At 29.2% G+C, this 23810-nt stretch overlaps 1 protein-coding gene across 1 annotated transcript; it reads right to left on the reverse strand.

Moving 5' to 3' along the window:
• Positions 1–7938: 7938 nt before the first annotated feature.
• On the reverse strand, positions 7939–18054 carry LOC145832909 (solute carrier family 15 member 2-like). Its single transcript, XM_082940111.1, has 15 exons — positions 17946–18054; positions 16811–16895; positions 16279–16513; positions 15881–15980; positions 13930–14119; positions 13312–13472; positions 12671–12805; positions 11918–12121; positions 11456–11572; positions 11040–11195; positions 10438–10592; positions 10075–10189; positions 9753–9869; positions 8628–8806; positions 7939–8101 (listed from the first exon to the last, which is right to left on the reverse strand). The coding sequence occupies exons 1-15, from the start codon at positions 17988–17990 to the stop codon at positions 7948–7950; spliced, it is 2148 nt and encodes a 715-aa protein (XP_082796237.1). The 5' UTR covers positions 17991–18054; the 3' UTR covers positions 7939–7947.
• Positions 18055–23810: the final 5756 nt, after the last annotated feature.

A 23810-nucleotide genomic window follows, 5' to 3' on the forward strand; every position in this document is an offset into this window, starting at 1 on the left:
GTCTTTTTAGTAGTAATAAATAGTAATATTATAATTATCTAATCATATAAGCAATTTCATAATAAGTAATACAACTTAGCAATATTATCATTATTTAATGTTCTTATGTTAACCTAGTTGTCATCACTACTAGTTTCCTCTTCGTACCTTACTACCGCCCGCCTTTCTCGTAGATTGTATCTATCTCCTCTGTTTTTATTATCGTCTCCGCCCTCTAGGTCCTTTCTTGAAAAATATGCTTTAACATTGCGAATGGAAACCTTCACAACACCACCATTTTTCTGAATATACATGGAATGTTCAGAGGCACTAAGAACTGTGTACGGGCCATGATAAATAGAGCTGAGTTTCCTCTTGTTCTCACGTTTGACCCACACTTTTTCACACTGAAAAAGAGAGGGTTCATAGTACACATTCCTTTCCCTATGTCGCTGGTGTTTGCGACAAATGTCGGACATTATATTTAGGAATAACATTGTGTCCAAAGGATCACAACCAAAATTAGTTTCCCTTATGCTATCATTGAAAATTTGGCCTGGTAAGTTTGCACACATCCCTAGGGTATACTGGGAAGGAGTATAGGGAGAACCTTCTATGGAAGTATTGTTTATGCTTGCAATGATAAGCGGTAGTCGCCGTGCCCAATTGGTTTTTGTCTCTACGGCGCGCAGCGCCTGGTTTATTGTTTTATGTTGACGTTCAATGAACCCATTTGCCTGGGGGCTGTAAGGGGGTACAAAACGGTGATCCACTCCCAGTTGAGTGAAGGTGTCGGTCAGCAAGTGATTTGAAAATTCTTTTCCATTGTCGGAAACGACTACTCGTGGTGTTCCAAAATAACTGCACCAACTCTGTACAAAGGCATCCCTCACTGTCATTGCTTTCTTGTCCGGTATGGGAGTTGCCACAAGAAAGCCCGTTCCTCGGTCTTTTATTGTCAGTATATAACGGCAGTTGTTAGAAACTACGTCCATAGGGCCTATGAGATCAATGTGGACAAAGTTTAATCGTTGGGTCTTCTCTGGGAAGAACCCAATTTTTGGCCTGTTGTGACGAATAACCTTGATGGCCTGGCAATCAATACAACTCTTGGTCCAAAATGTGACATCCGTTTTCAAAGTCGGCCACCAGAAGTCTTTGGCAACCGCATCAATAGTTTTTTCAACTCCAAGGTGTAGAGTTCGATGTGCCGCATTAAAAGCTGGCAACCGCAAGTGCTCTGGCAAAATTATCCTACGGTTACCAACTTCTATAATTTCAGCCACGTTATCCAGGTCGTTAAGCTTGACCTCCTTCTTCAACTGTCGGGCTGTTTCAATCAAGTCTTGTTCTTGTCTTTGTAAAAGAGCCACAGAGTTCCTGTCAATCTTCCCTTGATCGATTATCTCTTCCTCTACCTCAAATAACTCGCCCTCTGAATCTTCATCCTCAGTATCCAATATCTCTTCGTAATCTGGGTCCGTGTCATAACTAACCGGGCCACGAACATACATAGTTGCAGCTTGAGGTGGCCTGCTAAGAGCGTCTGCTACAACGTTCTCAACTTCTTTGATATGAATTATTTGAGGATTGTACTCTTTTATTCTTTGAAGGTAGCGTTGCACTAGGGGGGTCTGATCTGTAAGACTGTTTCTTACAGCGTTACAAAGAGCTAAATTATCAGATCTTATAATCAATTGCCGGCCATAAATCCGACTGTGAAAGTGCTTAATACTCATGAAAAGACCTCTTAACTCTTTGTAATATGTGCAACGTACCCTCTTAGCAATTGGAATACTTCTTGAGAAAAAAGCTAGTGGCACCATTTCTCCTTTTCTTCCTTCCTGTTCCAAAACTGCACCGACATGAGAGTCTGATGCATCGGAGAACAGTACTAGGGGTTTCATCTGATTTTCAAAAGACAGAGTGGCTGCATTTGCTAATGCCACTTTTGTATTCTCAAACGCCTTGACTTGGATGTCATCCAGTTTCAATATAGTGTGGTTAGTCTTTTTGGGGCCACCAGATATCCCGCTCAGAGGTGATGTGATCTCAGCCAACTTTGGCACAAAAGCATGGTAGTAATTTACCATACCAATGAACCTTCTCAAATCCTTACGAGTGATTGGCATAGGGTACTCCCTGATGGCAGCAACCTTAGAAGATTGTACGTCGATGCCATCAACACCAATAATGTGACCAAGAAACTCCAACTTGGATTGTGCAAAGGTTGTCTTACCAACATTCAGAAAAAGGCCATTCTTTGACAACACTTTTAACACCTCATTTACATGGTGAATATGCTCTTGCTCATTGTAAGAGTATATGAGAATGTCGTCCAAGTAGACGTATGTGAAGCCTTTGCATTCACTCAGTAAACATTCCATCATCAATTGGAATTTCATAGGTGCGTTTTTTAAACCAAAAACGCACCTATTCGGAATGAAGACACCACTGTGCACAATAATGGCAGCACATCTTCTAGAGGCAGCTGACAGAGGTAGGCTGTAGTACGCCTCTTTCAGATCAAGATTGGTAAAATATCTTGTACCTCCAGGGATAATTAAAGATAGTTCGTCAATCCTCGGCAAAGGGTAACAAAGTGGGCGCGTTGACGCGTTTAGCCTGGTATAATCGACGCAGACACGCATGGTGCCGTCTTTTTTCTGTACACAAGTGACAGGGGACGCCCCTTGACTTCCCTCACCCCTCACAACAACGCCCCGCCGTAGCAAATCGTTGAAATGCTCCTCAATGGCTGCCCTCCGGCCTCCTGCTCTTCTTGGCTTAATCAGCGCGGCTTTGTAATCATCGAGTAAAATTTCTAGCTCATGGTTGTGCTTGGGTTCAGTATGGTAAGTTGGCTTTTTTGTGATTTCTGGAAAATTCAATAACATTCTCTTGCATCTCTCCTCCAAAGATGGGTTTTCGTTGTAAGTTAGTTCGAGTTTGTTAACTGAGGCGACTATAGGTGTAGGTAGGTCAGCTGCTGCAAACATCTTTGTAGACCTACCAGACCCAATTTTGCACAGTTGTGTGGAGGAAGGAAAAATGGCTAGCTGATGTGCTACCAGCAAGTCCAGACCAATAATCCCATAACTCCTTGGTTCCTGCGTCACCCAAAAGGAGTGATTGATGGGTTCCAACTCCCCAAGTCGGACTTGAACATCCACGCTTCCAATTGGATGAATTGTTTGGTTACCAAAACCCTGTATCTTTCTGCTTTGGGGTGGAAAATATTTATTCACCCCATTAGTCAATTCTTTAGGCAGAATGGAAATTTCTGATCCGGAATCCACAAGGAAAAGTACATTTGTGTTCAAATCTGACACAAATAGAAGGTTCTGAGGTAGATTCTTTGGGTTCACCCCAGGAAATTTTGACAATTGAAAGGCCCATTTCTGTACTCCTTGCATATCACTGCTATCAACCTCATCCGTATCTAAACCGTCATCTCGACTGGTTGAACTTCCGGGTTCATTGTTCCTTGGCAAGACCTTTGCTTTAGGTACAACAATACAACTTTCCTCAATGCAATTTTTGGATACGGTTTCTTTTTGCAGCTCTTCTGCCCTTACACCGTCATCCCTGTTAACTAATCTTCCGGGTTCAATGTTCCTTGGCAAGACCTTTGCTCTAGGAACAACAATATTACTTTCCTCAATGCATTTCTCGGATACGGTCTCCTTTGACAACTCCTCCGCTCTCTCACCGTCATCCCTAGATTCAACTAATTCCTCGTTTGATACATTGACTGGATCTGATTTTTTAACTGACAATAAAACTTCTGTTTGGGTATGCAGGGTTGGTTTCTTGATTTGGATACTAGCGACGCGATTACTTGCGTCTTGGCTTGGCTGTCCGGGGGTGGTGTTAACTATTGAGTGGACAGCTTTAATGTGAGATGGAATGCCCCCAATCACTCTCCCTCTCACTGCGGGGAGTTTGGGTGCCCGTTTTTTGGAGGATAACCCATGGTCATATGACGCATACTGCATCTTTCTGTGTCCGCACAGTAGTGGGCTCTCTCGCCAAAATTTAGGTGCTTGTGGCAAAGGAAACCCTGATTCCTGTAATTGTTAATAGGCGGTCGATGCTGATGAGTTTGGGTTGGTCTGTTGGGATTTCGATTTGTTGCAGCCCCCTGGTTCGTATAACTTACATTCATGGCCCTTGTCCTTGCTTCTTGGCTAGAAGTGTCCATAATAGTTCTGACGGCAAGGTCAAACTTCTTTACGTCTAGATGGAGTTTTTCTCGAATCTTACCCTTCAATCTAGGGGGTGCCAAGTGAATTGTGACAAACTTTTTTAAGATTGCCACATCCCTAAACTCTGCCATATACTTTCCAATTTCAACATTTAGTTCTTGGCCAGAGGCAAAGTGTTTCTCAGCTCTATGTAAAAGTACATGATTTAAGCGCCCTTCACCACCTATGAGGTATTCCTTGAGGGTAAAATAGTTTTGATGATCCCGATCATATCGATTTCGATAATCTTGTTTATCCCCCCAAGCCATAAACTTATCAAGCAGCTTGTAGCGATCTTGATCTGATTGTACATTTCGTTCCAAGCATAAGTCTTCAAAAGACTCTAGCTTAAGGGCAATAAACTCTTCCTCACGCTTCAACTCCCCTATCCCGATATGCTTCAGGAAGGGGTCATTCTGGTTTAAGATTTGGGAAAACTGGATAGGGGCCACATGAGGTGTCTCACCATATTCTTCTGTAGATCTGCCTTCCTCTGGCTGGAAATGACAGTTGTAACTTGGGCTGGCAATTTGTGGTCCAGATTTTTCATTCACACTATGTCCTAATGGGCGCCTATCTGGAGAAATGTGGCTCACCATTGGATATGATGGTAAGTTATTTGGTGTTAAACTTTTAGAGGAATGAATTGTTGTTGGGTGTATGGGTGAGTTCAGTTGGGTTTTTAGTTTGCTAACATTTTCCCTTACCTCCTGAAGCTCAAGCTCCATCTTAGCTAGTCTTTGTTGACGTGCGAGATCCTCTGCCTCTTGCCTGGCTTTCTTGAGCTCAAGCCTCATTTCAATTTCTAAGTTTTGACGGTCAATCCGCTCCTGCTCACGCCTTGTCTCCTCTCTTTCCAAGATCTCTCTTTCTAGCCGCTCCTGCTCCTGCTTTGCCCTCTCGATCTCAAATGCCTTCTCATTTTCTAATCTTTCAAGCTGTTTGTTCCCCTGTTTAGCTGCCACAAGATCCCATCCCTGCTCTATTGCTGAAGAAGTGTCTCTTGTGACTATTTGGTGGTCTGTTGCTAATGGGTTGCCGTGTTCCACAATGACATTGTTGCCAAGTGTTTGTGCTGGGTCACCATGTCCGCTCGGAGGGCCTGGTAGCACCGGCGGAACAGGTACTGCCTCAGAGTCACTTCTAATAGTTGCATGGCTCTGGCCAGTACCCTTCTCTTGACTACGAGTACAGTGTCTCTTACTCATATTCAAGTACATATAAGAAGTAAATAATATATACAAATATGAATTAAATATAAAATATGAATATCAATATGTGACGAATATGAATATAAGAATATCAATAAGAACAGAAATATAAATATCAATATTTTAAATAGAACTTAATTTTATTTAATAACTACAGAAACTTTAACCTTAAATATCACTAAAAATCAATAATAGATTATACACAACTATAAAACTACTAAATGGCCCAACTTTTATAAATATAGAAAACTTAAACCTTAATTATCACTAAAATAGTACTGAAAATCACTAATAAAATATATACAACAATAAAACTACTAAATTTATTATCAAACAAAATAACTATGAGGTTGCAAATAATAAAATGATGAAATGTAAGCAGAAAATAAATAAGGACTAACAGTTGCTTTATTTACTAAAAATTCTTTCTTGCAGAGAAAACTAAAAAAACTTAACTTTGGCAACACACTCTCCCAAAAATCTCCAAACTTAAAACTGAAGACATGTTTTAGCGTTCCTAGAGTTTTTATGACTATTTTGGCCTTTTAAGAAAAATAGCCTAACATTACACCTTCAATAATAAACTTAACCTTTACATAATAATGATACTAACAATACTTAAGGCTACTCTATATAAAACTAGGCATGACAATGAATGAACATGTTGTATTACAGAACAATTGCGAACACTAATAAAAATATAAATAACATCATACTTTAAAAACTGCTTTAGATGTAGTCAAAACTTTACACACGAATCAATCTAAAAGGAATATACTCTAAGAATGTATAAAACTAAATAAGATTCAACTACTTATATCTTAAACAAAAATAAATATAAAAAGTAACATTGTTAAACAAATACTTTAAAAAACACAAGAAAACAATATAAGTGTCTATTCAACATGAACAACATCTTTTCTGCAGCAGGCTGTGGCTAGGATCTCTCACTACTTTCTGTGGCTGGTTTATATAGCAGCGTTCTTAACTTTTTGCAAATTACATCAGTAATTTCTTGTCTGCATTTTATTTTCTCCTTTTGTTAACTGTATTAAATTTGCATCAGTATAAAACTTGACCTTGCGAGCTTTCTTTTAACCGCTTGAATGAACAATGATTTAAGCTTAAAATTTTCTATCAAAGCTAAACAGTAATCAAGTGCAACTTGATATCCTGTTACATCAATTTAGTAATTTTTATTTCAAAATAGTCAATATAGTCTATATATGTCAATTATAAATTCAAAGTTTAGAATTGTAAAATGCTTTTTTTCTTTGAAAACTATATAACTACCTCATTAGTTTTACAAGGCTCAAGTATTTTCTTTGCAAAATTTTTAATAGAATATTAGCTATAAATACATCTTTATACAATGGGTGCACGACGATACAAATTATGACAATTCAAATAACAACATTTCAACTTATTATAATTATGAGTTGTTTTAACTTATCTCTTTTAATAAATCTTTTTTTTTTTTAGTTTTTCACCATCATAAAGTTTTTAATTTGACCTTCTAGTACTTTTTTTATTTAAAATTTAAAATAATGTTTGAGATATGGCTAATATAAGTTTTGCAACATACTAAAGTGTGACTGTTTTCAGTAATTACGAGTGAAATAGTGGCTGTTGGCGAGTCAACAACTAAAGGTTTAGTTTGGTCTGCCTGCCTTTATGAAGACAGATTGTCAGAAGACATTTTTGCATACATTTTTACTGCAGACGGAGTGACACTCTAGAGCAGGGTTTCCCAAACTTTTTTAAAAAGGTCCCTAAAATTAAAAAAGCTATGGACACCTCCAAAAAAACTTCTCAAAACTACCATTAAAAACGCATAAGAGCTTTTTTTCTTGCCCTTCATCATCAACTCCAGAATATCTAGTGCAAGTTTCAAATTATAACTTCGTGCCCATCCCCCCTTTGGCCCTTTGCTGCTCATGGCCACCAACATTTCTACAACGGCCCAGTTTAGGATGTTTGGGAAACCCTGCTCTAGAGTGTTTCAATTAGGCAAGTACTTATTCTAAATACTTAGATTCTGCATAACAAAATAGTAACCTTTTATGCTAACTTTTAATCTAATGGTGTCTAAATAATATGAGCTTATCAAAACAAGAGGCTACTTAGACATGGGTTTTCTCATTACATAAATATTATTTTCTTTTTTTTTACAATCCTAAACCTAAAACTAAATCTTCTGGTGTACTAAAACATTAGGCTAGGAATATGCAAGGGGTTTTGGTTTTCCCTTGTATATAAGTGTTTTTTTAAAGAACAATAAATACAAAGCAAAAGTGTCGTTGTAACAAAAAGTTTATTAGCCAAAGTTTAAGAAATACATAGAAAAAATATATACGGAAACTTGTTTGTAAAGTTTGTTAAACCAAAAAACAGTTTTTCAAGTTAAAAATCAAAAAACAATCTTTTGTATTATGATTCAAACGTTTAGATTTCAAATATTTTTTTCTAATAACGTTAAATTTTGTTTTTGTACAAAAATTGTGTTAATTTTATAACTGCTTTTGAACTTTTACAGATTCATTTAATAACTTTTGACGAACTGTGTCTAAAACAATACGTTCTTCTGGTGAATTCTTTGCAATTCTTTTGTGTTCTTCTTCCATTACTTCTTCAGCAAACTGATTTTCATCAACAAGTTTATATCTGATACGAAAAAATTGATATAAAAAATAACTAAGTCAAATTACAGAGTAAAATCAAAAGAAGCTTTTACACAATATTTTAAGTAAGAAATGAAAAATTCTTAACAAAATAGATATTTCTGTAGTTATAAGTTTGATTAAAGTTTTAATTTAAGCAGATTTAATTTTTTTATTAGTCAAGATGCCAAAGTCTTGTAATGTATGTTTATGTTTATACTAAATCTTGATGAATTTTGTACCTAGTCGTTATGTTAATTTTTTTTTTTTGGTTATGATTGAATTATTAGTTAACTTACACATTACAGTTTATGTTTTATTTGTAATAAATTTTTCACAAATGTTTAAGTCTAATTATCAAGCTGAGCATCATAGACAAACATATTAAAGCTTCACAGACAGACAAATAGTTAAAATCATGTTAGATTACTTCTTAAACTCATTGAATAAATCTACCTCAGACCGTTACAATAATAAATAAAGTCTAGAAAAAACTTAAACAAATATATAAAGTAAATGAATTATTTAACCTGTAAGCTAGCCAAGCAAAGACGATACCAGCAACGAAGACTAAGCCAGCAAAAAGAAAAAATTCGTTAGATTGCTTATCAATAAATTTCGATTCGGCAACAATTAGTACAATGACATTACCAAACGAAACTGTGAGCAGCCAAACACTTGCAAGTACAGATTTCATAGAAGGCGGTGCCTGAAACAAGTAGTAGTAGTATAAAAATATTTTACTTGGTTCTTATATTTATTTACCCATTTATAAGGTTTTTGTTACATTTTTAAATAGTAAATTTACATTTATTGTAATGAAACTAAGTTTAGCAAGAAAACTTAAACTGTTAATTAATTGCTTACTACTATTGATAATTAAATATTTTCTAATATTTATAAAATACATTTAAGAAATGTCCGTAAACGATCGCAGTTTTAACTACATCAAAGATGTTATCTGTATAATTAGTTTATTAAATGACAAAAAAACGCTCAAACATTTGGTCCTAGAACCAGGTGCACGAAAAACCTTTCAGTTATCGAGGCGCACACCACGGATACCTTTTAACGTCTTGTACAGGACATAAAGTTAAGGTATTTAAGCAAAAAACTATTAAGTGTTAAAGAACTTTTATGATTTAAACTAACATAACTGTATATCTTATAATTACAATTACAATGTACCTAAGTAATTACTTTAGCTTATTACAAAAATTATTTGCAGCTTATTTAAATGCGCTACCTATTGTTTTAATTTTTCTTAATTTAGTATTACTAAATATTTAATGAACGTGTTCGTTCTATTTACTTAAAAACAGTTTTTTGAAAATTTACTGTAATACTAATCTAAAAACTACTTTAGTTTTTTTTGAAGGATAAGCATTAATAAAAGTTTTGATTTACTAGTAAACAAATTTCAACTCAAATTTCAATGAAATAGAAAAAAGATTATTTTTATACTTTCCTAAAACTTTAAGCACGAACCTATACAGTTTACTTAATATTTATTTTGATAAAAGTAGTAAAATAAATATTTAGACTAAAGAGCAATCTTTTATAATTTTTTAACTTTTTCTGAGTTGTAACAAATTTAGCTGAAGAAATAATATTTTACTAGAAAAGATTAACTAGTTGTAATTATTAAAGCATACTTGTGTATATGAAAATTCCAATCCAGTGATTGAGAGAAAAACCTCGCCGATTGTTATTATGATAAACTGAGGAAATATCCATAAAACATTTATTGAGTTTGGATTAATGTCTTGAACCTTTAAAAATGTACACATATATTTTTAACACGCTTTTTTCTCTAATTGGTAAATAGTTTTTTATTTAAAATCTATATAAAATAATCTGTTTTATCTAAAAATTTTAAAACACATTTTAAAAATCAACTTAAAAGTTTTTAGAAATATAAAATCAAGCGTTTTTGCTGTCACTACTATTAAACTATATTTACCTAGGAAACCATACCTGGTATGTATCTAGCTTGTCTTTACCAACCACTATAGTGTAAACAGCACCAACTTCTACTTCAGATGTAAAAGTAAAAGCAAAAGTTTCGTCTACATAAAAGTCAATTTCCAGCCTTAATACAGTTGACACATATTATCAACACTAAAATGCATATAATTTATGTTTAGAAAATTTTAATACGCGTGAAATATCAACAATAATTATAGATAAAATATATATAACGTCAAAATTATTTAAATCTGTGAACAGCATGTTATTTTAAACTTTTTTTTTATTTCGACTTTAAGTAGTTAAAATTTTAAGAAGCTTTTACGTTATAATACAAAATTTTTAAATTAAAATGATCATTTTATATCTTACTTTCCGTAGGGAACATCTATGCTTCCTGTTTTTAGACCTAGTAAAAGAATTTTATTTGATAACTTTTTGATTTCGTACTTAATGTCAAAAGGGGATAAATTTATCAGTGAAATACGGGCACCTCCACTTTCAGATTTCTCCGTTTTCATTAAAGACTACAAACATATTTTGACTTAGTTATAAGTTTGTTTTATTAAAACACATAAGATTGATATGATTTTTTTTATTAAATCAAGATTTTTCAATTACTAAGAAGTTCGTTCATAAACAAAACTCTAAAATTTTTAATATTATAAATGCTAAGTAACCTTTAAATCGTCATTGTTAAAATATACTAACTAAAAAAAAATCAAAGTTATTAAAGTTTATTGACTTTCATATTTTTATTAAAAAAATGATTTCATTTTTTTTGTAAAAATACATAATAGTTTTATACAAACAAACTTATTGATCTAAAACAAAACTTGTAAATTAGGGTAAAACTTAAAGTTTAAATCACTATTCTTCATTTAAAAAGAAATGTTGTAAGTATCAATTTAAAAAATCTATAAGCTTCTCTAAAACAATTTATAATTAACAGAAAATATTTGAAAGCAACTTACAGTCATCAAGTCAGATGGCTTCATTAAGAAGAAGTCTGTAACTAAACCATTTTCAATTTTTTCTGCTTCTACTACAATACTGTTTGTATCGCCGTCACATTTTTTATACTCAAAACTATCAAGAATGTTGTTTTCCAAAATAACAATTTGAGATGCCTAGTTGGAGAAAAAAAGTAAAAATTTAAGGAAGTTTTAAAGTTACGTAATCTAATAAATATAAATATTTTATTCTTAATGTTTTAAAATGAATTTAAGTAGAAAAGGTTTTGCTTTTAGTTTGTTTAAAAACTATAACTATCTTTGATAAATTTAAATAAATGTTTCATAATTCATAAATGTTTTAAATTTTGTGAAATAATGCAATATTTTTATTTATAATATGTTAAATTGACCATCTGGTTCATTTTTTAGCTTACTGTATGCGTTGGAATTTTAAGGTGTTTTGATGTAATGTTTAATGATACGTCACAATCTAAAGAATTTATAATTCTAATTCCGTGCTGATGCGTTGTCGGTAAAACAGTCAACCCTTTCTAGAAGAATTATAAAAGCGATTAACCGAAATACAATAATTTCTGATAGCTATAGAATAAATACTACAAGCTTTATTTTTAAGTCATATGAATCTTAATATAGTTAGAAATGCGTTTCATGCTTAAAATAACTTTTGAAATGAAAAATATCATCAATTGACTAATAAGTTTTATAATTTTAAACTCCTAATAAAAAGATAATCATATTATGATATGTTGACTAAACTAAAATTCAGAGCGTATAAATAGTTATTAAAACTAAATAATAAAAAATACTTAGTCAAAAAACTCTGTTAGTTTTAAACTTGTAAATTTTTATTACTAAAGCAAAAAAAAAAAACTTGCATCTATCTGTATCTGCAATAAAGCAGCAACGATAAATGAAATTCCTGTTAGTACGAAGCCTAAAGTCATCTTACGAAGTGATGAAAAGTTTATGTTATACTTTTCTAGCAGCGGGTACAATACTAACTCAAAAAGGGGTATCAGGATCAAAATAAGAAGAGGGTTTAGAACTTCTATCTGATCAGGCTTAAAGTTTACTCCACCCTTCAAAAACATTGTTTTTTTATTTAAACATATCTTAAACAGTATATACTTATGTTTTAATAGTTTTAAGTTGCCATTAGTGTTTGATATAACCACTTCGATCATCATACAACATTCTTACGGTAGATTGAGACCCAGGTTTCGCTTTTAATAAAACTCGTCAGTCAGTTAAACCGCAAAAACTTGCAGTTGTCAACCTTCGCACGGTTTACGGTTATTGGTTGCGACTGACTGACAAGTTTCATTAAAAAACGAAACTCAGGTCTTAGTCTACCGAAAGCTTGCTGTCTTATAATCGAAGTGGTGTGATACAACCTTTATGTTAACTTGAGCTTGTCTCACAGCTTAGTTAGTTTTAGACCTGATAGACTTAGATCGATGTTTTCTTTAATGGTTTTTAAGGTGAGATTATTCTAAAAAAAATAAACGTCCAAAATTAAACTTAAAAATTTAATTTTAAGTGTATTAACTTATTATTTAAATCGATCAAAAGTGTTTTTATAACAGAATAGTTATTTGAATTTAGTTTAAACAACAAATAAAACTTACAACATTTCCATTGAGCTGAATAGCTTGCAAAGTCCACCTAGACCCTTGTTGATCGAAAAGGGCCCAAAAAAAGGGAATTGGTAGAAAAATAACAACAACTTGCAGCACATACTTTGTATCTCGTTTCATTTTTTCCTTCAGTTACAAGAACTTTTAAAATAAATAAAAATATTTGGAGAAAAAATTTAATCTTTTTATTGCTTACAGATTTTTTAAATAGTTTGAAAATAGACAAAAACGAATGAAAGTATTAAGTTTTACTAACTTAAGTATGTAGAAATGTCTAAGTCAAAAAAAAAAATTAAAAGAGATAAATGTTTCTAAAGTTCCCATACCAATAATTTTATTGCATAACGTACAATTACTTTTTAATGTTAAATGATTTTTAAATTTTATAAACATAAAAGCCTCTCAAATACTTGTTTCAGCCTTTAAAGAAAAAAAATATCCTTTGTAGTATATTAAAGTACATTACACCATTTTATACTTTCACTGAATTTTTTTAAAGGTGTCTGAATTTAATATAAACAATTTGTGTGTATTGAACACTTTTGTCATTTTTGCAATAGTCCTTTTTTATTATTTTTTATGCTGGAAGAACACTTAACTTTGTAATAAAAACTAAATTGGGCTTTACTAACAGTAGCGTTGGCATAGTCGATCCAATGTTGTTCAGTTCTATTTTCTTGTTCAGCATTCCATTTGTTTTTAATGGCAGAACCAATACATTTGCACATTTTGATAAATACACTTCCTTCGGGTTTATACTTTTTATACCACTTACTTCCCACAATGAACAAAACTTTTAAAATAAAATAGCTCTAAGTATTTATCTCAGAGCAGTAAAATTAAAAATATGATAAACATTCTATTTATAATGTAATAACTTTTTTAAACATTTTTCTTGTATTACTTAGATTTACTTAAATAAAAACTGATGAGTACCTGTTAAATTAAGTTATATTACTAACAATCTCGTTAAAAATGTATGTACTAGGTAAAACTGTAGTATTTATTTTGCTTTAAATGTAGACTATGTATTTTTATTATGTTTTACTTCATAATTAAATCTTTAATAATTCACGCTTTAAGCTTAAAATACATCACAATAATATGTTTACACAAAAATGTTAGACATCGACTAATCTTCACTAAACTTTTAAAATCCATTATCAAATAATTTGATTAAAGTTTTATGATTAAAAGACATTTAAGACCTATTTTTTTTATCAAACTGTTCTAACTAAAAAATAACTAACACAGTGCTACAACCATTAATGCTCCTGGAACGCCAAAAGCCATGGCATAACATTCCTTAAACTCTGGGTCAGTCTCACCAGGGTAACAGTTTAAATCTGCTCTAAATATTGGAGTTATGAACATAGATATTAGGCTTCCTGCATTGATTGCAAAGTAAAACATTGAAAAAAACTGTTTTCTCAGATGCCACTAAAAAATATAACTTGTTTTTTTCATTTGTAGATTTTAAATAAAAATAGCAGATAAAAGTTTTATTAACCATTATAAACTAAAAAGTATTAAAAAATTTCGTTTATGTCATGCTAGCAACTATTAGAGATTACAATAACGTCACACTAGAAACTATATTCTTAATTTTATTTATACATACAAGTAACAATTAATAAAAGTTATAAATTACTACTGTTTTTTTTCATTGTTGAGTTAATGAATATAAGTTAATTATTTTTGGAGCTATTTATAAATATGTCTTAGTAGTATGTACTTTCTAAATAACAAGTACACTTGATTTTAAACTAAACATTATTGTAATATCTAAAAATTTTACTATAGACAAAAAGTTGTAAAAACTTCAGCCTTCAACCAATTAATTGTTCACTTTTAATGAATTGGTTATATAATGCATGTTAAACTAATTAACATTAAACTTTTATTTTCTTGTTCAAAAAAAAAACCTATTTAAACTTAGATGTGAAATTAAGTTTGACTTAATTATAAATATGTAATAATCATAGATTTAAAAAAAGCTGAAAATAAAATGAGTTTATAGTAGAAGAATCTGTTTGAACGACAATATAAAAACCAATCACTTTTGTTTTTAAACCATATGTCTTTGAGTACTTTTGCTTTTAAATATTAAGTATGAACATAAATATCAAAGTTTAAGAAAAAAATTAAAAACAAGACATTTTTTACTTTTAAATAACTATGTATAAATTACTATGCGAGCAAGTGAAAAGAAAAGTTAAAAAGGGATTTTTAATTTTGGTAAAATATGTTTGAAGTGAAACAAAGAATAACCTGACTTTAACTTAGATGTGTCTGCTAATACTTAATTTAGAAAACTATTTAAAAAATTAAGTTAGATAAAAGACTACGTAAGTAGTTATGAATGTTTAGCCTGATAAAAGTTGTTCAATAACTTTAGTTCAAATTTTGGAGAAAAAAATTGTTGCGCTATATATAAGTCTCAAACTTTAATAAACATAATAAAAACATTGATGTAAAAATAAATCAACTTTTTAAAACCAAAAAGTATTGATTAAATCAGTTTATTCCCTTGTTGAATATTTATTATCATCAGATCTCAAGAAAACCTAAAGCTCAAAGCAGTTAATTTAAGTATATTTTTAAATTGGATACTTACAATATAATTTAGTAACTCATTATTATTTTTTGATCACAAGTTATCATTCTAATAGTTAATTTATTGATTAATTTTTCTAAATACTGTATGACAAAATTTTTTTTATCAATTAATAATTAAGATTTTGTAAAACGGCAAGTACACATTTAACACTACATTTATAATTATAAATTAATTCTAGCTCAATTTTATTTCGTAATGCAACAAATTATCTAGGTCAAGTTGAACATACATTATTGTTTAGTCTATATTTTTACGATAAAAATCATTAATAATAAATTCCCTTTCTCTTTTGTAAAGCATAATATATGATTTTAACCAAAAAACAAACGAGGAAACGCACGCTTTTTAATATTATCTCATTACTTTGGTTTTAAATTAAAAAAAATAGTATAAAATAAGTTAAAAAGATGTTCCTTACAGCAAAATTTTTAATATCAAGTACTACAAATTCAAATGTTTAGTTACTTAACTACTTTTCTTAGTAATAGACTTCAACTTAATTTTTGCAGAGTCTGGTAAAGTATTTTCAATGCGTAATAAAAAAATATATTTCACTTTTAATAAAACTTTTATAAGTTAACCTGATTTGGAAGAAACTGATCTCCACCAAACGATGATACGCAAGGTTTAATTCCTCCAGTACCAATTGCTATGAATAAAAGTCCCAGCATTGAAAGTACTCTAAATTATTATTCCGGTTTGAAAAATATCCAAACAGACTTAAGTTGAAAAAATTTATGCAGTTTTTATGTAATCTTTACTCTTAGCTTTTTAACCAACTCAATTTATTACGTTTTTAAAGTTGATAGACAAACAAAGATTGTATATAAAATTACTAAAACTTGAATTTTTATAATGAAATAGTAATTAAACAATATACTATTTAAAACATGTTATAAAACTAGAAAAAAAATAAACATTTTAAGTCAATTATTAAAAACTAAAACCGAAATAAATATGTATTAAAACAAAAGCTAACATATGAGTTGTATGACCAGGAACATAAGGAATAGATCCAATGGTTTTTAGAGCATGTCCAAAGACGTACACTATTGATAACGAAACGATAGTCCAATATCGTCCGAGGTATGAGTCAGCAATTATACCTCCAACTAACGGAAAAAAATATGCAAACATAGTAAAGGCATGATAAATAGAAGTTGCTTTATCATCTCCAAACTTTAGGTAGTTGCGTAAATACAAAAGGAGGACAGCTAGAAAAGATGTCTATCTTAAGTTTTATTTTAACTCCTTAATTTATTGTGCTTACATTTTTTAATTAAATTGTCTTGTAAAAGTTTTTAAGTTAAGATACTTTTTTTGTTAATAAATTTAGTAAAAAATGTTACAGGTTTAACAGTACTTGATTTTTACCATAACATAAAGTTTTTTTAACACCATATATAATAAACACAGTCTTAATACTTTCGATGATATAATAACAATTACTTGGTTAAAGTAGTTAAAGTATTTTTTAGCTACTATTTTTTTAATTATAAATAATTTCTCACATCGCATTCCGTAGTAAGAAAATCTTTCACAAAATTCATTTCCGATAATTAAACCGATAACTTTAGGGTATCTTTTCAATTTATCCTAAAAATATTTAAAACAATTAACAAAAGTAGTTTTAAAAAATTATTTTATTAATAAGAGTACTTAATAATATGTTTATTTTCTCTCAATTTGTTTAAATTTTGTTTTATAGTATTTATTATGATTACTTTTTTACGCTTGATTGTTTTAAAAACAACTAAAGATCTTTAAGTTTAAAAAGAGAAACAATTCAGATTATATAGTTTTAAAAGCACTGACGAGCTCTTTGAGCGAAATATTGCTTTTAAAACAAACTTTTGAAAAAACAATAATATAAATGAAGCTACTTTAAGTTTTTCTAAAAAAGCGACATTCATCATTTAATTTTTTTATAATATTTGTGCTTTATAACAGTGGTTCCTAAATTAAAAGGTCTTCACAGTACATCACTTATTATCAAGCTAGTATGTTTAAAATTTATTATTTCAAAAAACAACTAGTTTTGTGATTTATTTGTTTATATTGGTTAAACGAAATGAACTAAAAGTGATTGAATACTATTAAAAAAAAGGTTATAGAATTTTCATATTTTAGTTTAAACTTTTTATTTTCGTTAGATTGCAAACTTTTGTTAAAAACTTTACATGTATTCCTCTTATGAAATAAATCTATATGACAGTATAGTATTAGTATTTAAACACTGTAACGGGATTCTTGATCTTGATTTGGAAACATTTACGATCAGTCAGTAGTTTTTACTACTAAAAAATTAAAACTTAGTAGAATTTTTATATAAAACTGTTTATAATTCGATAACCTAGTATTTTTATCAGAAAAATAGGACTTAAGTAAAAATAGGAGCTTTAAAAAAGATGCAATATGGCCTGACCTTATTTTGAAAAAAAAAGTTAAGGTCTGGTGGATTACTATTTAAATGGTATGTTTTTTAGATTTTATCTATTAATTTTGAACATATTAAAAAAACTGATGCTGTTGTAGTGCATTTTAATATTAGTTTAAACTTAAAACAGTTTCATTGTTTTATAACAGCTACTTACTAAAAGCATGTAAAGTACTACATATATAGATAATTTATACTTTTTAACTTACCATACAAGATAAATTGGTTTGCTTGTCCGACTCCACTAAAGACATTTTGTGTGTCGTACCGAAATAAATATTTATTCTAACAATTTAAAAAGAAATGTTTATAATTTTTTTTTATAATAAACAAACAGTGTTGAAATTTTACCCTTGATTCTTTGAAATTGTTTTTGCTTTTTGTAATGTTTCAATCTTTTCCAGGTATACACTGTTATTTTCTTCAACAATAAGTAAAAATAATTAGTGTAACTAAGCTGTAATTATTTTTAGTATTTTTAACTATTTATTATTTATTATTAATTCGACAATCTTTGTTTTTCGATTACAAAAATTACTAGTTTACAATTTGACAAAAAATATAAAACATATGTTGGTTTATTAAACTTCTATCATGCTATAAAAGTAAGTTGATAAAAACTATAGTTTTTCACTAGGAATGCAGTACAATCTTTAAAAAGCAAATAGTATTTCAAGTATATTCAAGAAACTAAGTTTAAGAAAAATATTAGTGTTTGCCTCTGACCTCAAGCTTAATTTTTAATTCCATAACTAATTCCTTTTCTTTCTAGCTAAAGTAATAGTACTAAATATCAAACGTCAGTATATGTTAAAGTTTTTAATTTCTTAAAAATATAACAAAAAATATGTTTTAGTTTTTGTTCTTCTTGAAGCATTTAATTACTTACATTCAAAAAGTTTTCAACTTTTATTAAAAATATCTAAGTTTATTTATGAGCATTTACGGTTTAACAGATTATTAACTAAAACCATTGTAAATATATAAGTAGAACCTATTTGAAAATAAAACCATTAGTTTTCTGTTTAGTCAGAATAACTCTAAACTACTTCATTGAGGTACACGTTTTGCTTAAAACCTTAATAATAATAAAACAAGCATACTGAAAAAGTTAAAATAAGTTGAGTTTATAGCTTTTTTTTATAAATAAAATACATTGTTTATATTTTTCTTAAGTCTTTTAAACAAAGATAATTTTTTAATCTAATTTAAAAGCAAACTCTTATTCAAAAGGTGTGTTTTTAACTAAATTTTAACTAAGCTACGTTCAGTATTTTAAACATTTTATTATACTAGTATAATAAACCAAGCTGTAAAACAAAATGTTCGCTATACTCATAATACAAAAACAATAAAAGAAAAAAATTCTTTATTATAAAAAGTACTTATTCTATAAAATATAAGTTTTAAAATTAAAAAAAACAACTTAAAAATAAGAATAATAAAACTCATAGCTTAATTTTCTTTTTGTGCATTGTATGTTTCCTCACAAAAGTGTATATGATCATAAATGAAAACTACAGCCTGTCCATTAAAGTAATCAATCGCTTTGTATATAGTGTTACTGAAAGTGTTGTGGTTTAAAAAAAATTGTGTAGCCTAAAGGCACGAAAGTATCCTCATAAACTTTAACATACTTGATAATAACTCTTATTAATATGTACTGATGCTACGTTCGTTTTTCGAATATTTATTTTTGTAAGCCAAGTTGCAAAGTAAAATAAAATAATAAGTATTGTTATAGTTAATTTTTTTTACCAGTAGTAACATCTCTATGTAAAAAAAAAGTAAAAATACACTAATACTAAAAATTAATATTAAAAATACTTTTACTGGTCTTTTTTTAATTTCCATTTTCAATTTTAGCCGATGTAACGCAACCTTCTATTAAAACTTTTTCTTCAAAACCAAGTATAACGTCTATCTTACTTGTTATTAAAACTAAGTTTATCATGCTAAATATTGTAGATTTGTTAGTTTTGTTAGTTTTGTTAGATTTTGCTGTTTTCGATTTTTCTGTTGAAGTTGATTTTAATTTAAAGTGGAAAAAAAAAGTTTAAGCTTAAATTTTGATTATTTTTGCGTTGCAAAAACTTGTTGAGGTTTACTAAAAATAAAGTGATAGGTTAAACTTAAAATAAAATCAGCCCTTTGGGTTTAAAAAGGGAAAATTGAAATACGAGCTTGGTTTGCGCCAGTCCGGTAGGTACCGTTCCCTACCGTATAGCGGCACTTATTCCCCTCAACCGGCGCCGAAACAACGGACTTTGGTAAATTCAATAAAGAAGGAGCAAACGTTCCGATGTTCTCCGTGTCTACTACAAAACGACATCCCGACGACTGCCAACGAGGGGAACAGTTTAGTAACGGGCTGCTCAGAGGGTATAGTGTCCAATTCCGGATAGGTACTGTTTGCATTCCAGTGGTGTCATGAGGTCGGAAAGCAAGCCTGACTCTCACCGTTTTTGCGACTGTAGAGTCGTCGCTAGCTTCGCGCAAGCCTCGTTTCGTTTAAGCACGTATGCCATAATTTAAGCACGTATGCCATGATTGCGCCTCTCCGGAGCGGTCTCGACCTTGGTGCGGCTCGACTTGCGTTCTTTATAAAGTGGAAGTATAAAATAATACTTTGTTTTTACATCTAGTAAGTATTTACGACTTGTTACAACAAAAAAGTAATTAAAATATAAGCTTAAATTACTTGTTTTTCAAGTTTAAATTTGTCATATCATCTTATAGTAAAATCAGATGCTCTAGACCAAAAAATTAAATGCTTATTCTAATATTAAATTAATACCTTTAAAACTATAGCTTTTTGATAAAATTTTAGTTACAAACGATTCCTTGTAATGTAATACTTTTGTTTCACTATATATTTTTTTTTGAATCAAAATAAGAGGTTTTTCAAACACTTGTAAACTTTCCGCAAAAAAAAGACCATGCGTCGTCACTGTTGTCTACTATGTTTTTTATCATTCACATATTTCGTAAAAATTATTTTCTACTCTTTTTTATGTTGAATTTAGTTTATCTTAAATTTACTAGTTCTCGTTAAATTTTATCTGAAATTTGAGATCTGTATGAGTAAGAAGTTTTGACTACTGTCACCTACTAAAACTAAAAAAGTCTATAGTACAGTAGTAGTTTTAACTAAATATAATTTAACTGTGAAGTAAATTTGTTTTTTTTTTGTACAATATGATTACCATCTTTTTTCAATCGTTTTACCTCAAAACAAACAGCTTTCAATAAGTTTCATTTAAACGGGTTAGCAAACTAGCAGGTTCTAAAACAAAATGTACTATTTTGAACAAACTGACAAACTCTTCTTTAAACAAACGACTTGAATTTTTTATAACCATCAAAAAAAGTAATTATAGATTTAACCAAAGCTTGGGATTTTTGAAATTTATTAAAAAAATAGGTATTTTGTCAACTTAAACATACTTTTTTTAAAATACTTTTTAAAACAAAAAGTTGCAATTCACAGAAAAACATTATTTTCATGTTTAAAATAAATAGATCTTTGTTAACTCAATCATTGTTTTTAAATAAACGTCACAAATTAGCTAGAGGAAATTTATAAGGCTATGTTATTTTATTTTTAATCTGTAAGATTTTTTGAATAAATTTTAATAAGTTTAATTATATGATGCAAAACTTCTTAAAATTATTTATAAAACGTTTAAACTTGAATTTGTCAACTATGTTTTTTAAACTTTTCCTAAAAATTTGTACTTGGGAAATTAGTAATATAAAAAATCTTTTTCTAACACAAGCACTTTTACTAGCATAAAAAATTGGTATTTTATTATAATACATTGTTTTATGTAGCTTTTATCAAAACCATCTATTATCAATTTTCTTTCAGTTATTAAAATCTAAAATAAAGTAGATAAGTTTTTTTTAATTAAGTTTTTGTAATACAAAAAAGGTCGAATCACCAAGTTTATTATCGTAGTAACAATAAAATTGTCTATTTTTAGATAAACACGACCCTAAACATTAAAGTTTTCAGTTTAGTATATATTGTTTATTGAACGACAAAAATAAAAGAGCTCAAAATGTTTGGTCCTAGGACCTAGTGCACGAAAAAACCTTTCAGTTATCGAGTCACACACAACTTGGATACCTTTTAATGTCTTGTCCAGGACTGTATGAATAAAAGTACATATATTTTTGTTATTTTATAAGTTTTATTTTTTATTTAATTTTTTTTTTTTTGCTTTTGGCACCGTCAAAAAATTTACATATTTGGCAACTTTTAATTTTAAAACAACAATTTTTTAACAATGCAGTTGAAAAATCTAAAAAGTTTAAGTCTATGTATTTTGATTTGAATTAAAAGTACAACACCAGTAAAAAAAAACGTCTTGTTTTAAAACTTTTAAGTGTAACATAGCTTATATTGAACTACTTTCTATTATTTTTTCATAAAGTTTTGATGTATAAAGTTGACAGAAATTCCTTAGTTAAAAGTTTTAATTTTTTGTTGTGTCTACTTAACTTCAATAACAGCTAGTTGCTCCATTGCAGCTTCTCTTTTCAAATAGTTTAAGTAGCTCCTCTGAAAAAAAATTAATTCGATTTTAATTTTCTAACTGCCTTAAGTTTTGAATTAATTTTTTTTTTTAATTTTTACTGAATAAGTAAACCAAACAATAACTAAACGCTTCTTTTAAAACTTAGTGCAAATAACGATAACACTTATGACTTTTTATGTAATTAACAATTATCTGTAAGTAGTTTTTTTCCTTGATTTATTTCTAGCTACTCACCTGTTTAATCTGTGCGCCGTCGTGTTTTCTGCATAGATAAATAGCAGAAATGGTGAGAAGAACTTGGAAAACAGCGAATCCACACATAATAACATGGTAAGTGAATTCCAGCGACTATTTTATGCAAGTGTAATATTACAATAAACAACAGAAACCGTTTTGAAATTAACAACTAAAATAAAATATTCAAATAATAATAATATAATGATTGGAATGGTAGAAAAGCTAAAGATTTTATTAACAATATACACAAAGGCTTTTTTCCAATACTTAAGTTCTATTTTTACAACTGTTATTAAATCAAAGCTACGTGAAGTATGATTTAATTTATTGTAGTTATTTCTAAAATTTAGTTCTACATATATTGATGGTAAAAGATACCTTTACTGTGTTTTTAATTAGAATACTTGAGAAACAATTTTTATTTTGAAATGAAATAACGTTTTTAAAATATTACTTAAAATAGTATTTACAAGTACCTTTCTAATTATTTTAAACTTTTAGTAAAAAAAAACAACTTTGTATGTTTTTTTTTTGAGTTATACTTTGAATATAGTAATTTTAAAGTTAATAAAAAACATTTGCTTAATTTTATTAATATAAAAGTGTTTAAAGTTTAAAAAACGAGCTATTCGTTAATATTCGTAATATAAATAGTATTTGTCCCTTTTAAAAAAAAAATCTTGTAAAAATTTACAACTTTTTTAGTTTGTATACCTGTTAAATTAAAGTAATGCGTATATAAAATCAAACTAAAAAGTAAAAATTTATCTAAAATAAAAATCATTCTGAATGCAACACTACAAAACAACGAATTCTACCGACATAAGACTAACATTACTTGCATTTTTAACAAATTTAAATTTTACTTAAGTAGATAAACTTTTGCTTATTGACGTAAAAAATGATACGATCTTTCTGTAAAATTTTAAAAAATAAAAAATTTATTGATGTTCATTAATCTTTGTAAAACAAGAGTATAACTTTAGAAAGATTGTTTTACTAAAATTTCCTCCCTTTAATCGTTTTGCTTTTTAAAACCGCGTGAAAAAAAGTAAATCAATAAAATCATGAATTTGTGAACGCTATTCAATAAACTGTTTGAACTTTTCTGAACTTGAAAAGTAATAATGACTTAATGAAGTAATAGTTCACTGAAATACGCGAATAAGTTTTTACTTAGACTTATATACAGACTGTTTCAAATGCAGGTAGATTTAAATTTTACAGCCTAATCATTTAATTTGTGTTTCAGTAATTTAAATCATGTTAATTAACTTCTAAACTTAAGTTATA

The sequence above is a fragment of the Thalia democratica genome, chromosome 4 (assembly GCF_965202585.1).
Source record: "Thalia democratica chromosome 4, ktThaDemo2.hap1.1, whole genome shotgun sequence".
NCBI classification, from domain to species: domain Eukaryota; kingdom Metazoa; phylum Chordata; class Thaliacea; order Salpida; family Salpidae; genus Thalia; species Thalia democratica.